Consider the following 18021-nt stretch of genomic DNA (forward strand, 5'->3'; position numbering starts at 1 on the left):
AAATTTTTTTTTTCATTTTTCATTGTATTTATTAGTCTCCTTAAGAGACTTGAAGCTGCGATTGTCCGATTGCTTGTGCTAAATATAGCAGGATTCAGCACTGCTATGTGTAGCTCAAATCATGATCTCCTACGAACACCAGCTAAAGGGCTCATTCCCACTTGCGATGAAAGCGGGCAAACTCAATCCGACAAAAAATCGGATTGAATTCGGACCAATGTTAATCTATGATTGTGTGTTCATCTACGGTTTTTTTTTCCAGCTCGGATTGGATCACGATCGGGCTGGAAAAAATCGCAGCATGCTGCGATTGAAATCAGAAATCGGATCGCATCCCACAATAGAAGTCAATGGGTGCGAGAAAAAAAAATCGCACAGCACTTGCACCATGCGAGTGCTGTCCGATTTTTACGCACCGGTGTCCTTTGAAAAGCCAGCAATTCATGTGCAGCTAGTGTAAAATCACACTGACGGGTTAGAATAGAAAAGATAGAATACATATATACATGCAAAAGTTTGGGGTCACCCAGACAATTTTGTGTTTTCCATGAATACTCATACTTTTATTAATCAAATGAGTTGCCAAATGAATTTAAAATCTAGTCCAGACATTGACAAGGTTCGAAAAAAGGAAAAAAAGATTTTTATTTGAAATAATAATTTTCTCCTTCAAACTTTGCTTTCGTCAAAGAATGCTCTCTTTGCAGCAATTACAGCTTTGCAGACCGTTGGCATTCTAGCAGTTAATTTGCTGAGGCTATCTGGAGAAATTTCACTCCCACAAGTTGGTTTGGCTTGGTGGACACTTTTTGCGTACCATACGGTCAAGCTGCTCCCACAACAGCTCAATGGGGTTGAGATCTGGTGACTGCTCTGGTCACTCCATTACAGATAGAATACCAGCTGCCTGCTTCTTCCCTAAATAGTTCTTGCATAATTTGGAGGCGTGCTTTGGGTTATTGTCCTGTTGTAGGATGAAATTGGCTCCAATCAAGCGCTGTCCACAGGGTATGGCATGGCGTTGCAAAATGGGGTGATAGCCTTCGTTATTCAAAATCCCTTTTACCTTGTACAAATCTCCCACTTTACCAGCACCAAAGCAACCCCAGACCATCACATTACCTCCACCATGCTTGACAGATGTGCCTCAGGCACTCTTCCAGCTTCTTTTCAGTTTTATGTGTCTCACAAATGCTCTTCTGTGTGATCCAAACACCTTATACCAATCTTCCAATGTCTGTGTTCTTTTGCCCTTTTTAATCTTTTCCTTTTATTAGCCAGTCTCAGATATGGCTTTTTCTTTGCCACTCTGCACTGAAGGCCAGCATCCTGGAGCTGACTCTTCACAGTAGACGTTGACACTGGCGTTTTGCGTGTACTTTTTAATGAAGCTGCCAGTTGAAGACCTGTGAGGCATTGATTTCTCAAACTACAGACTCCAATGTACTTGTCTTGTTGCTCAGTTGTGCAGCGGGGCCTCCCACTTCTCTTTCTACTCTGCTTAGAGCCTGTTTGTGCTCTTCTTTGAAGGGAGTAGTACACACCGTTGTAGGAAATCTTCAGTTTCTTGGCAATCTCTCGCATGGAATAGCCTTCATTTCTAAGAGCAAGAATAGACTGTCGAGTTTCACATGAAAGTTCTTTTTTTCTGGCTATTTTGAGAGTTTAATGGAACCAACAAATGTAATGCTCCAGATTCTCAACTAGCTCAAAGGAAGGTAAGGTTTATAGCTTCTCTAATCAGCCAAACTGTTTTCAGCTGTGCTAACATACACTGGGTGCAGAATTATTAGGCAAATGAGTATTTTGAGCACATCATCCTTTTTATACATGTTGTCCTACTCCAAGCTGTATAGGCTTGAAAGCCAACTGCCAGTTATGTAAATCAGGTGATTTGCATCTCTGTAATGAGGAGGGGTGTGGTCTAATGACATCAACACCCTATATGAGGTGTGCTTAATTATTAGGCAACTTCCTTTCCTTTGGCAAAATGGGTCCGAAGAGAGAGTTGACAGACTCTGAAAAAAAAATTGTGAGATGTCTTGCAGAGGGATGCAGTAGTCTTGAAATTGCCAAACTTTTGAAGTGTGATCACCAAACAATCAAGCGTTTCATGGCAAATATCCAACAGGGTCGCAAGAAGCGTGTTGATAAAAAAAGGCGCAAAATAACTGCCCATGAATTGAGGAAAATCAAGCGTGAAGTTGCCAAGATGCCATTTGCCACCAGTTTTGCCATATTTCAGAGTGGCAACATTACTGGAGTATCAAAAAGCTCAAGGTGTGCCATACTCATGGACATGGCCAAGCTAAGGAAGGCTGAAAAATGACCACCTTTAAACAAGAAACATAAGATAAAACGTCAAGACTGGGCCAAGAAATATCTTAAGACTGATTTTTCTAAGGTTTTATGGACTGATGAAATGAGAGCGACTCTTGATTGGCCAGATGGATGGGCCCAAGGCTGGATCAGCAAATGGCAGAGAGCTCCACTCCGACTCAGGCGCCAGCAAGGTGGAGGTGGGGTACTGGTATGGGCTGGTATCATCAAAGATGAACTTGTGGGGCCTTTTCGGGTTGAGGATGGAGTGAAGCTCAACTCCCAGACCTACTGGCAGTTTCTGGAAGACACCTTCTTCAAGCAGTGGTACAGGAAGAAGTCGGTATCTTTCAAGAAAAACATGATTTTCATGCAGGACAATGCTCCATCACATGCATCCAAATACTCCACAGCGTGGCTGGCCAGTAAAGGTCTAAAATAAGAAAAAATAATGACATGGCCCCCTTGTTCACCTGATCTGAACCCCATAGAGAACCTGTGGTCCCTCATAAAATGTGAGATCTACAGGGAGTGAAAACATTACACCTCTGGGAACAGTGTCAGGGAGGCTGTGGTGGCTGCTGCACGCAATGTTGATCGTAAACAGATCAAGCAACTGACAGAATGTATGGATGGAAGGCTTTTGAGTGTCATTGTAAAGAAAGGTGGCTATATTGGTCACTGATTTTTTTGTTTTGTTTTTGAATGTCAGAAATGTTTTTTTCTAAATTTTGTATTGCTCTATTGGTTTACCTAGTGAAAATAAGCAAGTGAGATGGGTATATATTTGGTTTTTATTACGTTGCCTAATAATTCTACACAGTAATAGTTACCTGCACAAACAGATATCCTCCTAAGATAGCCAAATCTAAAAAAAAACCCACTCCAACTTCCAAAAATATTAAGCTTTGTTATCTATGAGTCTTTTGGGTTGATTGAGAACATAGTTGTTATTCAATAATAAAAAGAACCCTCTCAAATACAACTTGCCTAATAATTCTGCACACGGTGTAGTTGCCTAAGGGTTTTCAAGGGTGTTCTAACTATCCATTAGCCTCCTTTCACAGTTGGCAAACACAAAGTACCATAAGGACACTTACGTTTGCAGCTAGAATAGTCATTTACCACATTAACAATTTATAGAGTGTATTTGTGAATCATTTACTGTTAGCGTAATTGAAGAAAACTGTGCTTTTCGTTCAAAAATAAGGAAATTTCTAAGTGACCTTAAACTTTTGAACGGTAGTGTAAATGTCAGTGACACACACACACACACATATATATATATATATCTATATATATATATATGTCTTTATATTTCATAGAGAGATAGATAGAAGATTAGCCGGTAATTCACTTGTCGGCTTCAGTAAAATCAAAGCAGGAGCTGACAGGATAGAAGACATGGATTACATACACTAAATAGATACAGATTAGGTAGACATATAGATGTCAGTGACCAATACAATTAGTACTGTGTGTGTGCAAATTAGGGGACATCTATGTAAATAATAAAAGATTCTTTTGGGGGGAAAAAATGGCGTGGGCTCCTGCCCAATTTTTAAAACCAGAAAAGGGAAAGCCAGCAGCTGGGGGCAGATAGTAATAGCCTAGGAAGGGACCATGTGTTAGGGACGGCGGAACGCACTAAATATAAAATAATAGAAAGTGCGTTCGCCGCCTGGGGTCCACCGTGTAGAGGTGTTAAACTGCTGCTATATAATGGCAGACGCACAATATGGCAGTATATCGCACACGGGTTGAACGTCACCCGGTGTGCACTGGGCGTACTCTGTTAGCTTCACAGAGATGCCTTAGACATAAACATAAGTACTGAGCCTGTCGGACTCACAGGTCTCAGAGAAATGCACGCACGGTATATGGTCACAGGAGCTGAGCCCAAGGCAGAGGGACAGAGTCCGTCTAGACCTACCGTGCGTGCGGTGTCCCTACCGCGGACGCCCACAGGTGCTGCAGACTGCAGCGCGGCGACTGACACAGCCGCTATGCGACAGTGCCCAGGAGGGCTTTGTATTGTTATGGTAATTTAATAAAGAGATAAAAACTTTTTCCAAATTTGGATCAACTAGTTATTTCTTTGAGATGTACTACTGGGTACATTTATACAATTTGATGGGATATTTAAACACATACTGTAAGTAGTGTGTTCTTATGTGTTCCAGGTATGGTATATTGTTGCTTTATTTTATGTTTGTTACAGGAGACCGGGGGCGTCGTAGGAATTAGGAGTTTAATAAAGATGAGAAACTGTGTTGTGTTTTATTTCATTAAAATACTTTATTCTGGCTGTGTCTTTATTTAACCTGTAACAACTATAGGATTAGTAATGGATAGGTGTCTTATTGACACCTCTCCATTACAAAGACGTGGGCTTGATGTCACCTTACAATACAAAGGTGACATCAACCCCACAACTATTACCCCACTTGCCACCGGTACTGGGCAAGTGGGAAAAGAGAGGCTAGATGCTGGAATTGGCACATTTTAGAGATGTGCCATTTCTTGGGTGGCTGTGAGCTGGTGTTTGTAGCCAGGGGGAGCGGTCAATATTCATGGTCCCTTCCTAGGCTATGAATATCAGCCCGCAGCAGTCTGCATAGCCTTTTCTGGTTATTAATTATAGGGGGACCCATCATTTTTGGGGGGCTACCCTATTTTAATAGCCAGTAAACGTTAAGTATACAGCTGCGGGCTGATATTAATAATCTGGAAAGATCCATGGGTATTACCCCCATCCCAGGCTATAAACATCAGCCCCCAGTCACTGGCTTTCCCTGTTCTGGTATATAGAATTGTGCGAGAGCCCACACCATTTCTTCTCCAAAAAGAATCTTTATTAAATTCATGTCCCCTAATTTGCACAAACACACTGCTAATTGTATTGGTCACTGGAATCTATATATCTAACTATTCTACGATATGATATGTGTGATGGACTCAGCTTCTGCTGAGCCGATTTTTTGAGTGGACCCTCTGGGCCATGGCACCCACCCACCTAGGGCAAGCTGACCTAGTGAGGAACCACCCCCTATACAGGGAGTGTCAGGGGCAAGACCAAGGGGGTGAGCCACCACGACTGCTGGGACCAGACGGCCGGCTCGGGGAGACACTAGTGAGTGTCTGGCAGCAGGATGAGCAGGATGCAAAACATAAAGCAAGGTCACTGGGTTTCTTCAATAAACGTGGTTTCAAGCTTTAATCAGGTGCAAGGCATAAACAGTGAAACACAGCAAAGTGCGTGCAAGGACACACCAAATGTTCAAGGCACGTGCTAGAAAAAATACCAGGGTCCAAGGCAGGGTACGTGCTAGGAGACACAGCAGGGTTTCAAGGAAGGATGCATGCTAGGAGACACACCATGGTCCAAGACAGGGTGCGTGCTAGGAGACACGCCAGAGTTCAAGAGAGGATGCGTGCTAGGAGACACGCCAGAGTCTAAGACAGGGTGCGTGCTAGGAGACACGCCAGGGTCCAAGGCAGGGTGTGGGCTAGAAGACACGCCAGGGTCCAAGGCAGGGTGCGATGGCATCAGACTCCGGACTAATGGCAACGACCGACAAGATCCAGGCATCAGGCTGCGGAAATCAGCTCCAGACATCAGGCCACAGTCATCTGGTTCCGGACCTCTGGCAGCGGTCGGCAGGTTTCGGGAATCCGGCAGGCAAGCCAGGGTTCAAGGCAGGGTGCGTGCTAGGAGCCACGCCAGGGTTCGAGGCAGGGTGCGTGCTAGGAGCCACACCAGGGTTCGAGGCAGGGTGCGTGCTAGGAGCCACACCAGGGTTCGAGGCAGGGTGCGTGCTAGGAGCCACGCCAGGGTTCGAGGCAGGGTGCGTGCTAGGAGCCACGCCAGGGTTCTAGGCAGGGTGCGTGCTAGGAGCCACGCCAGGGTTCGAGGCAGGGTGCGTGCTAGGAGCCACGCCAGGGTTCGAGTCGGTGCGTGCTAGGAGCCACGCCAGGGTTCGAGGCAGGGTGCATGCTAGAGGGCACGACAGGGTAAAGGCTAGGACCTGTACGTGCTAGAGGGCACGACAGGGTACATGGCAAGACCTGCGCGTACTTTAGAGAAGCACGGGGAGGAATGCCAAGAAGCAGGCTAGGGCCTGCGTGTGCTTTAGAGAACACACAAAGCACAGTGCACAGACAGCGTGGGTGCAAGGAAATGTGGCGCCCCTGAGGCTCAGTCGCCACAAAGGTACTGCACTTTCTCATAAGGTGTAGTGCCCCACCATCCTGGTAAGTTGGGAACTCCTTTCCGCACTCCAACACCTGCAGCCCACACACAGGATAGTTCAGCACTGATCACATTGCGGCTCATGCTTAGAGGGTAGCAGAGCACCTCTGGTGATTGCTTGCTTCGCAACAAGAGATGTGCTGGGAGGTGGGTGGAGTTGAGATTCATATAAAAGAATGGGAAAGTTTAGAATTAGAGTTCAGTCCCTGAGAGGGGTCAGTCCCTTAGGGGTCAGTCTGACAGAAGGTCGGCGGAGTAGGAAGCTAATCAGTGAGGAGTGGGGGAACCCTGGAAGAAGGGATGGAGGAAGGAGTGCTGCAGCTGCCTCAGTGACTAGAGCCAGCTGGCACGGGAAAGTAAGAAAGATGGAGAGACGTAGAACTGCAACCTAAGCTTCCATAAGAGAGAGAACAAACAGCACGGAATGAAGCAGTAGGAGAACAGAGAGGAGTTGTGGGTTGGAAGAGGAACCCTGCCTATAGGTTCTCAGCGCAAGGCCGGGGCCCGGTCCCCGAGGTTGTATGGACACTTATGGTTCTGCAGCAGACACCGGTATAGTAGTTGGCTGTAAATGCACTACTCGCAATGGCGGATCTTAATAGGGGCGGATGGGGCGGTCGCCCCGGGCCCAAGGTTTTTTGGGGGCCCAGGGGCAGGGGCGGGCTGGGCCGGGTGGCAGAGAGGCAAATGCCCGCGGACCGCTCCCCCAGCACCTGTACAGGGCCGGCCGTGCCCTGTGCTGTGACGCCGCTGGCAGCAGACAGCCGCCCGCGTCACATTCTATGAGAGGCCGGGAGCTGTGCACGGCCGTCACCTTGACGGCTGCTCAGCTCCGGCTGTACTTCCGGGTCAGATGTCGGGCGTGTGCGATGACGTCATCGTGCACGCGCCGTCATGTCCCAGAGGATGCTGAAAGCAGAGGCGCTGCTGGGGAGCGAGCCGGCTGTGAGGTAAGTATGGGGAACTTTTTTATTTTTTTTTATTTATAAAATGAATTAAATGGGGGAGGGGGTGAGTGGGGGCTGTACACAATGAAGAGGGGGTGACTGGGGCCTGTATATGATGAAGGGGGGTGACTGGGGCCTGTATATGATGAAGGGGGGTGACTGGGGGCTGTATGTGATGAAGGGGGGGTGACTGGGGGCTGTATATGATGAAGGGGGGGTGACTGGGGGCTGTATATGATGAAGGGGGGGTGACTGGGGGCTGTATATGATGATGGGGGGTGACTGGGGGCTGTATATGATGAAGGGGGGTGACTGGGGGCTGTATATGATGATGGGGGGTGACTGGGGGCTGTATATGATGAAGGGGGGTGACTGGGGGCTGTATATGATGAAGGGGGGTGACTGGGGGCTGTATATGATGAAGGGGGGGTGACTGGGGGCTGTATATGATGAAGGGGGGGTGACTGGGGGCTGTATATGATGATGGGGGGTGACTGGGGGCTGTATATGATGAAGGGGGGTGACTGGGGGCTGTATATGATGAAGGGGGGTGACTGGGGGCTGTATATGATGAAGGGGGGTGACTGGGGGCTGTATATGATGAAGGGGGTGACTGGGGGCTGTATATGATGAAGGGGGGGTGACTGGGGGCTGTATATGATGAAGGGGGGTGACTGGGGGCTGTATATGATGACGGGGGGTGACTGGGGGCTGTATATGATGAAGGGGGGTGACTGGGGTTGTACAGGATGAAGGGGGTGAGTGGGGGCTTCACAGGATGAAGGGGGGATGAGTGGGGGCTTCACATGATGAAGGGGGGTGAGTGGGGCTGCACATGATGAAGGGGGGGTGAGTGGGGCTGCATATGATGAAGGGGGGGTGAGTGGGGCTGCACATGATGAAGTGGGGGATAAGTGGGGCTGCACATGATGAAGTGGGGGATAAGGGGGACTGCACATGATGAATTAAGGGGTAAGTGGGACTGCACATGATGAATTAAGGGGTAAGTGGGACTGCACATGATGAATTAAGGGGTAAGTGGGACTGCACATGATGAATTGGGGTAAGGGGAACTGCACATGATGAATTAAGGGGTAAGTGGGACTGAACATGATGAATTGGGGGTAAGAGGGACTGCACATGATGAATTGGGGGTAAGGGGGACTGCACATGATGAATTGGGGGCAAGGGGGACTACACATGATGAATTGGGGGTAAGGGGGACTGCACATGATGTGGGGGTAAAATTAACTGCACATGATGATGGGGGAGTGGGGCTGCACATGAAGTTGGGGGGGAAGGGGACTGCACATGATAAAATGGAAGGGGGGATAAGGGGCTGCAAATGATGAAGCGGCACTGCAGATGAAGTGAGTGGGTGATAGGGGACTGCAATGGATGAAGTAAGGGGACTTCAAATTAAAGTGGGGACATTAAAGTGGATCCCCTATGGCCAGGATCACGTTGGGCGATTTTGTGCGTATTGGCTGTAGGCCTACAGCTTATGTGCAACGTCTTTTTAGGCCATGTCCACACGTGGTGGAATGGTGGCGGGTTTTCCGTATGGACCCGCAGCAAACCAAGTGCTGCGGTCCGTATGGCTGTCAATTCCCGCACGGGGACTGCAGCGCTCAGGTGGGAAGGGGGGTACAGGGGCCCAGGTTTTATGAACAGCCCCGGGCCCATAGTCCACTTAATCCGCCACTGACTACTCGCATCAAAGACTTGGGACACAACAGCAACACGGATAGAGAGCCGGGATCCAGGAGGTCCCTGATCAGGCTACAGCTGTCTGTCATACAAGTAGAGTTGATAGGAACATCTGACAGGAGGAACTTCAGAGAACCACGGTACTGGAGCTCTTCACACTAAAAGGCGCAATAGAGGAGTCGTTCAGGAAAGGCACATGTTGGCGGAGTGTTGGAGAGGAGAGCCCTGACTTGCCCAGGAGGTTGATTGGGTCACTACCCCGGAGGACACGGCATGGAGGCAGGCACCAGTGTGTACCACGTACTGTGAGTAAAGCTTTGAAACTGCAAGCTCTGGTGTCCTCCATTCATTCGTCGCTAACACCTTCAGCACCGCTACATCTATGTACCAGCATCTATACCCTTCTGCGCCTCTCCTCATCCATTGCCCATACACTGCCCTGGGGTTACAGCTTCACCTGTGGGGAGCTACACCATCTAAGCTGCAACACACCATCAGCCCCAGAGGATCTGGACGCAGCGTTGGCTAACACCTCACTTGCCAAACACCACAGGTGGTGTCACAAACTTTCCATATAGACTACATTACAAACTTCATCCGCCATTGATACTGGGCGCCCAGGGCCACGGACCGGGTCGCCACTGCTGTGACACCACATCCCCCTGACACCGCCCCAGTACCGAGTACCCCTCAGCCCTGGGACGAGGGCGACCCAGAAGCACAAAGGGCAAAGCTGGGGCACTGGCTAGCTGGTCGGGCTGCGGCACAGACAGACGGGCAAGACTGAGGCGAACCCGGCTGAGGCATAACAGGCGACACACCTGTCACTGGCCGACGAGCACGGCTGAGGCACAAGCAAGCGGGCACGGCTAGGGCGGGCACGGCTGAGGCACAAACAGGAGGCTAGGAAGGCCAGGCACGTGCAAAGGGCAAGGCAAGGTACAGAGCAAAGAGCAGAACGTAGGCAGAAACACAGTGTCAGGTCATAGCGAGTATAGAGCTAGCAGCGGAGCGTAGGCCGAAGCCCAGAGCCGGGTCAAGGCAGAGCCTTGAGACTAGCCTGGAAATATGCTTGAGAAGCACCATAGGTGAGAGAGCAGAGGAATGGTGCATGTGCCAGGAGGCACAGCCGAGCACCATAGGTAAGAGAGGAGGAATGGTGCGTGTGCCAGGAGGCACAACAGAGCACCCTAGGTCAGAACAAGGAAGACCAAGCAGAAACAGGGAAGTGGAAGCAGTACAAGGAAAGCATAGCCTAGACAAAACATGGCACAAAGGACAACACAAGACATGGCACAGGACAAGAGGCAGAGTACAAGCACAGAGCATGTGCAGAGACGCATGACAGGGCAAAGTGCAGGGGCACAGAATACAGGGAGCGACCGAGCAGACCAAGCAGCCATGCAGGGAAGCAACACGATACTCAGGCCCCGACCATAGGAAGGGGCGGTCAGATATAGCACCATAGCACCTGCACTTCCGGGTCAGGACCAAGGAAGGGCAACACGATACTCAGGCCCCGACCATAGGAAGGGGCGGTCAGATATAGCACCATAGCACCTGCACTTCCGGGCCAGTACCAAGGAAGGGCAGCACGGTGGCTCAGTGGTTAGCGCTGCAGCCTTGCAGCGCTGGAGTCCTGGGTTCGAATCCCACCAAGGACAACATCTGCAAGGAGTTTGTATGTTCTCCCCGTGTTTGCGTGGGTTTCCTCCGGGCACTCCGGTTTCCTCCCACACTCCAAAGACATACTGATAGGGAATTTAGATTGTGAGCCCCACCGGGGACAGTGATGAAAATGTGTGCAAACTGTAAAGCGCTGCGTAATATGTTAGCGCTATATAAAAATAAAGATCATCATCATCATCATCAAGGAAGGACTTCCGGGTCAGGACCAAGGAAGGACTTCCGGTTCAGTTCCTCCAGGATCATAGAGAGCATTGCTAGATCAGACTGGGCTGGACCATAGAAAAGGTCACATGATCAGTGTCTCCAGAAACACTGAGAGGTTAACTGGGTCAGACAGTGGAACATAGGAAAGGTCACATGATCAGGGGCAGGACCACAGAGACAACCACAGCAGGCAGAGCAGAGACGGGCGCGCACACAGCAACGGCGTGCAGCCATGAGGTACGCGTGTGCCTACACACTGCTCCAAGAGTCATGCAGCACAGCAGTCATGAGGTGCGCAGGCACACTGCTCCAGGGATCTTGCAGCATAGCAGACATAGCGGGCATGACAATATGATACGATACGATACACTTATTGATCCCGAGGGAAATTCTGCATGTATTTACTGTATGTAATCCATCTCTTCTATCCTGTCGGCTCCTGCAGTACGCGGCAGATCAATTGCCGGCTTTTAATCTATCTATCTATCTATCTATCTATCTATCTATCTATCTATCTATCTATCTAATATACAGTATATATTATATAAATGATGTGTAAATGGCAGAGAAGTGCTGTATGCAAAAGCACATGTTAAAATCGCATTGCAGACCCATAGCAATCGTACTGCATTCTGATGTAAATCGGATGCTAGGTATGAAAAATCGGATTGTACTCGCAGAAAAAACATTACATTCCGACTCTCCTGCATCAAAATCGGACCGATTTTAAAATCGCTAGTGTGGCTCCAGCCAAATGCTGACTTTCACAGGAAGATCGTAATGACAAGCAGGGGGGTCATCAGCTGACCCCCCCCCACTGTCTTGGCAATTCATCAGCGCCCTGCGATCATGTCACAGGTGGGTGCGCTGATAGGCGGGTGGAATGATGTTCCCCGCCCCCCTGGCATATGTTAAATGCCACTGTCAGAGATGCCACTGTTAGCTGTTTGTGTCTGACTTAACTAAAACCCTTAATGATGTTGGAAAGGTTGTTGAAGAGTCAGAAATTAACTGAGAGGGAGCTACCTCCACTAGTTGGCACCCTTGTGACATAGATTGTTTCCTCTAGAGAGAGTTAATTTGCATAGTAATAATATAAAATAGCAGTTAAAGAGAATCTGTCAGCAGGTTTTTGCTATGCAATCTAAGGGCAACATGAGGTAGGGGATGAATCACTGATTTCCGGGATGTGTCATTTATTAGGCTGTGTGCTTTTGTTACAATACAATCTTTTATCAGCAGGAGATTATCACTACAGGACTAGTTTCCTAGTCCAACCCTGCCCTTAGCACTGATTAGTAGCTTACTGTCAATATACAGTGCACACAGAAAGCAGTGGTGGGGTAATCTTTCTCAGCTCTGCTTCATGCTACATCTAAAAACTCTAATTGTATCACAACTACTGCACCCAGTAAACTTAAGTGGTACATCGCTGAAATCAGGGTCTCTTTTCCTATATTATTTTGCTCTCAGATGAGGTAGCAATAACCTAGTGACAGATTCCCTTTAAGTAATTGGGCGGCTCCCATGGGACTGGTAGCTGCAGAGATGCACAGATTGTTCACCAATCGCCATGCAAATAATGCCCAGTGGTTGATGCACTTATAAATCTGACAATGGGAGGATTGCTGGAGCCTGCTTGTGCATGCTGGGGTTGTAGTTTGGCAACATGAGGAAAGTCACAGCTTGGCAGTTGCAGAATGTTGATTGTAATTGGATGTGAATGATTGTTCCCATGTCTGCAGACTGTATCGCTCTCATAACATTGTCTCCTTACAGAGCACTCAGAACTTGGTAACAATTCAAACTCGAAAGGTCCAACAAAGCACAAAGCCGTATATTCCTGTGCAGTCAGTAGCCTGGAGGTGAGACTACATCATTAAAGGGCCATTTCGTAAGAATTCAATTGTCTGTCGAACTATACCGTAATTAATTTACTATGATTTTATTGTAGCAAAATTAACACACAGAATAGAAGACCACAAATAGGAGACGGGCGAAGGCAGCAAAGAACAAATATAGTCAACGTCAACCGAAATAGAAGAGTAAGTCGCCTGTTCTGATGGTTCATGTCATTTCTAGACTGTGATTTGGGCATAAATGTGGTATTATAATATTTACTGGACCAGTGATGGAATTCTACTATTGGTAATTCTCTATGTAGTGTAATATTGTGATAAGAGTCGCTAAACAATCTTCAACATTCAAAACATGGAAAATAATACATGGAAGGAAGACAAGATGGGGCATGGCATACAGAAGCTCTGTAAAGTGCAGCGGTTGCAGTTGCAGCCAAGTCCTGAGGGGGGCCCAACAGTTATGTCAAATAATACCAGTTGTTATTCCCCACATTCTGACAGTATTGCATTAAAGGGTGATAACTGGAATAAAAAATTAACCTTTTTCCATAGGATAGTTGATAAGTTACTGATTATTCGGGGTCCAACCACTAGGACCCTCAGTGATTCCGAAAATGGGGCTGTGGATCCCAGGAACCAGACTCCGCAAAGCTCCATCTTGAATAGAGCAGAGTTGCGCATACTCGACCTCCTATTTACTTATTTTCTGCTGGAGAAAGCCCAATACAGTACTTGTCTAGTCCGGCAGTCTTAGTGAAGTGAATCTCCATTTCCGGTTTTGCTATGATGATAACTTGCCACATAAAACTTCTATAGAGAAAGTTAATGTATTCAATGTTTTTTTTCTTTCTGTTCCATTTCCAGTTGACACAACTAGTCGCTATTAATCGTGGGAAGAGACAGACAAATGCTGGAAGGTCATTAATATTACTGGCTTATCATCATTAACATCATTTGGATCTTGTAATGAATCTACCCTTCTTCACCAGGTGGCAGAACAATGACGGATTTGGATCCACCTTAACTGTTTCCGTTCCCAACCCTAAAGCAGGTTTTATTCCCCAGTGAGTAGAGATTTCCATGTCACATAATGCTCAATAAAGGGGGGTTTAATTATTTAAAGGGAACCAATCACCAGGTCAAAAGTGGACAGTATTTGTTCCTATTTTATTCTCACCGCTTCCTTGTGTATTACATTTTTTGCTTTTTCTAAATCCCCCATGTGATTCCAGAGTTCTGTATCTTTCTACTTAGTTTTTATATTTATTGTTTTTACTAAGGGAGCAGTGCTCATAGGAGGAGTCTAAAGACACGCCCCCAGAAAATCCTTTTAGCCATTCCCCTTTTAGAAAGATCATTAAAAATTAGCTCCAATAAAAAGGCTCTTATCTCTGGAATGGTGTGATGATATTTTAAACAGCAAAAAGGGCATACTCGGGAGAATAGGCAGAATAAAGTAAAAGTAAAAAATAGCCACCCACCTGGTGATAATTCCTCTTTAAGAAGCGTTTCAGTGAAATTGATGAATGATTTTGAGTTTTCTTCCCAATTTCACAGACCCAAAAAGCCAGCAATGAGGCGGCCAGGAGGAAGATTTAGAAAAACAGAAGCGCAGCCCACAGATCCCCCTCCAAAGGGAGTTCCTCTAAGATTTAACTTCCGGGCTATGGCCAATCACGTGAGTTACAAGCTATGATTGAACTTGCAGTATACAGTATGTTGGATTTTCTGCTTGAGCCAAATCTGAACGAGGTGCAAGTGTGAGCATGTTGCGGGATGCAGTGACAGACAGGAGGCAGAGAAAGGGTTAACTTCTTTAATAGGGGAATACTCCACGCAGGGAGGTAAAGGGTTAAACAGTGGATTAAACAGTATAAATGGCAAAGGATATGGTGAGATGAAGAATAACGGCTGAGATAATGGCAGTTCGCTTGTACTTGTGTCAGGAGTTTCTCAAACTGTAACTTGTGCTGTGAACTCAATAGCGCCGGCAACGGCTGGCACGGTGTCTTTTCCAGGAAGATCCTGTGGGCACAATGCCCCGTCTTCTGGCGGCAGCAGTCGGTCTCCGATACCTTCCGCTGAGCCTAGTCCATATACTGAAGTGGCAGGAGGAGCGTGGGCCACAGCACTATCTGAGCCCGACGTGGCCCCTGCACGCTTCTCACATACTCTGTCAGCGGTGGCGGTGCTTGGGAACGGGCCTACACTGTACGGATGCTCTGGGACTGAAGCACTCACTGGTCCCTGCTGCAGTGTTTGACAAGGGTATGGACTACAATCCTGTACAAGGCCAACGTTTCTTGGCAATTATTTACTGGCACAGTCTGGGTGCAAGTGTCTGTCCTGTCCCCGGTCACTCTTATGGGGCATGTGTGTTGTACTCACGGACACGGTACGTTCTGTGCCTTGCTTTCTGGTAGTCACGGCACACTGCACCTCTCTCTGTAGTCACCGGGCACACAATGCACGTTCCTTTCCCCCTGTGGTCCCCGCTGTTGGTGGTGGGAGACGGCGGATACTGGCCTGCATGCTTCTGATGCTCCCAGGACGGAACACTCCTCTGCCTAGCTGTTGCTGCTGGACACATGGCTCCCCTCAGAGCAGTAGTCCCTCTCCTTTTGGTCTGCTGCAGCACGCCTGGCCCTTCTCTCTGCTGCGGCCCCTCTGGGGCCTGTCGTAGCGCTAGTAGTGTCTGGAGAGATGGGGCACAGCGCTCCTATCACTGCGCGCTGCCCCAAGTTCGCGCCAAAAGCCCCTGCTGTGCGCGCTTTCCTCCTTTTATCTCCCCACTCCCTTCGGTCAGCAGGAAGGTCCGCCTTGCTAGGGCTTGCCCAAGGCAACAGGGGATGCAGCCTTCGCAGTTCCGGACCTGGCACGCAGGTACCCGCGGTCCCGTCGCCCCCCTTACACACGTTACAATGGTCAGACCTTTTCAGCGTTGAGAAAGAGCATCAGACATCATATGTACTTGCCAATATTTCATCAGTACTTGTAAGCCAGAACTTCAAAACGCAGAAGAGGTGTGACTTTTTTCAGTTATAGTACTTCAAAACCATTCAAGGCCATGAACCAAAAAAATATACAGAAATTTTATTTTACACCTGATTAAAATAATCACAGATAAACGTGCACACAAATGAGAAAACACAATCAGCAGAGTTAAACAAGATGGCGCACATAGGAATATATATGTACAAAAGTCCTTATTTGGATACGCACTTATGCAAGCATAGCAGCTGATTAGCCCGGTGACAGATCGTGTACTGTTCTTTTCTGATGGGCCAAAGACAATGGCATAACTAAAGTCCTGTGGGCCCCAGCGCAAAATTTGGATCTAGACCCCCACCAGCATGTTGGTCAGTTGTTCTGGGCCCTATGCTAATGTGCTTCATCCTTTTCCCTATCCTGTAACAATGTCCCCCATCCTGTAACAATGTCCTGGGAGTCGGTGGTTCTCTGAGCCACAATACATTTTGGCTGAATGTGCGTCTTCAGCTGAAAACGGTGCTGGTGTCAACGGACCTCTTGACTCCATGGGCCTAGTCACAATCACATCTGCTTCTGAAAACGTTAGGCCCTTGCCAAAGGGACCTTTAAGGATCCCGCCAAACTACAGTAATGAAGTATAACTGGAACACCAACCATAGTAATTTCCCTGCTTATCTCCAAAGTAGATATTCTGGAAAGAAGAGTACTGCACAGATTCTCATCACCCTGTAACAAAGGGGATGGAACCACCCAGGACTCGGTTCCTTTTCTCCAAGGGTCTTGCTGCCATATGATCTGTTTCTATAGTATGTGTGCGTCTTTTCTCACTGCAGTTGTGAAAATACAAGCTAAAATGCTTGAAAAATAATAGCATTAAAAGTTATTATCCAGGACTACATTTTTTTTATAATATGCCTAGGAACTAACAGGGAAGTAGTTGCAACTTACCTGCCTGTTGTGCCTGGTGTTGATCTCCGTCGGCACAGAGCAATGACTGACCGCTCATGCCAGCAATTCACCGGTGTCTACTGATGTCACATTGAAGGAACAGCGGCTACTCATCTACTCTGCTCTGTTAATAGGTGCTTGACTGTTGACATCTTGCTGATTCACAGTCTGCTCCCTGCTGCCTATCTGCAGGGAGCCAACTGTCCATTTACATGAGGTTGGCAGACATGCCCCCTTGACAGAGCAGCATGGAAGAAGAAGAGCTGCCCTGTTGATGTGGAGTAGCTGAAAAACAGTCCTGTGCAACCTCTTTAATGGGTTGTCCTTTTCTTCGGAGGTACATGTTTATTTAGATGTCTTATTTTGTGCACCACGTTTTTAGATTTATTTTGATAGAGCATTCACGTTTGATTGGTGCACTGAGAAGAAGAAACACTGACATGCTATTGTATATTTTTCAGACCAATGTCACACTGAATGAACGGTTTTCTACTCTCAAGATTAAAGGACAGTATACACCAGCAAGAAGAGGGGGGCGGACAGTCATGCTCGCTTAGCATCAACTTCTTGTAGACAGAAGAATGTACCATCCGTATTACACGTAAACCTCTGCTGCTGTTCTACAGGACTTTGGTTGTGAATAGAGACAAGTTACTTGATGCAATGTGTAAAGAATCTCGGATCACAACGCCCATCATACTCATATATAATAAAGTTTTAAACTGTATTGCTAATTTTCTAATTTCTGAATTGTTACACAGTGGATCTATGGATTTTTCTTGGGACTTTATAAGTAATTTTTGATTCTCTGGCATTCTTATAGACATGGAATGGATGAGAGGTCCAACATGTGCACCTCCACTCCATTCATGACCGGGCTGCACAGCTATGATTTCTACAGTAGGTCTCTGGGATCACAGCGGTTGAACTCCCAGCAGTCATTAAAGAAAGTTATAACCTCTTTTTTGTTTTGGGGTGTAGGGGTGGGTAACCCTTTAAGGAGAACTAATTGGTGATAACTTTATTATCATATACTGATACTGTATATGACAAACAGGCCTAGAACTCCCCTGATTTTGATTGACAGCTTGAGTTCCAGCTT

General features: G+C 47.5%; 1 protein-coding gene across 1 annotated transcript in view; it reads left to right on the plus strand.

Moving 5' to 3' along the window:
• The window catches only part of LOC141048081 (UAP56-interacting factor-like), a 98318-nt gene extending 80672 nt beyond the window's left edge, over positions 1-17646 (plus strand). Inside the window, exons 4-9 of the mRNA XM_073543459.1 lie at positions 12901-12986; positions 13076-13166; positions 13845-13897; positions 13970-14044; positions 14538-14658; positions 17381-17646. Of these exons, the coding sequence (XP_073399560.1) occupies positions 12901-12986; positions 13076-13166; positions 13845-13897; positions 13970-14044; positions 14538-14658; positions 17381-17476 (522 nt within the window). The 3' untranslated portion in view covers positions 17477-17646. The remainder of the gene's footprint in view (positions 1-12900; positions 12987-13075; positions 13167-13844; positions 13898-13969; positions 14045-14537; positions 14659-17380) is intronic.
• The last annotated feature ends 375 nt before the right edge of the window (positions 17647-18021 follow it).

This window comes from Dendrobates tinctorius, unplaced genomic scaffold (assembly GCF_039654945.1).
Source record: "Dendrobates tinctorius isolate UK_male_01 unplaced genomic scaffold, ASM3965494v1 ptg000133l, whole genome shotgun sequence".
NCBI lineage: Eukaryota > Metazoa > Chordata > Amphibia > Anura > Dendrobatidae > Dendrobates > Dendrobates tinctorius.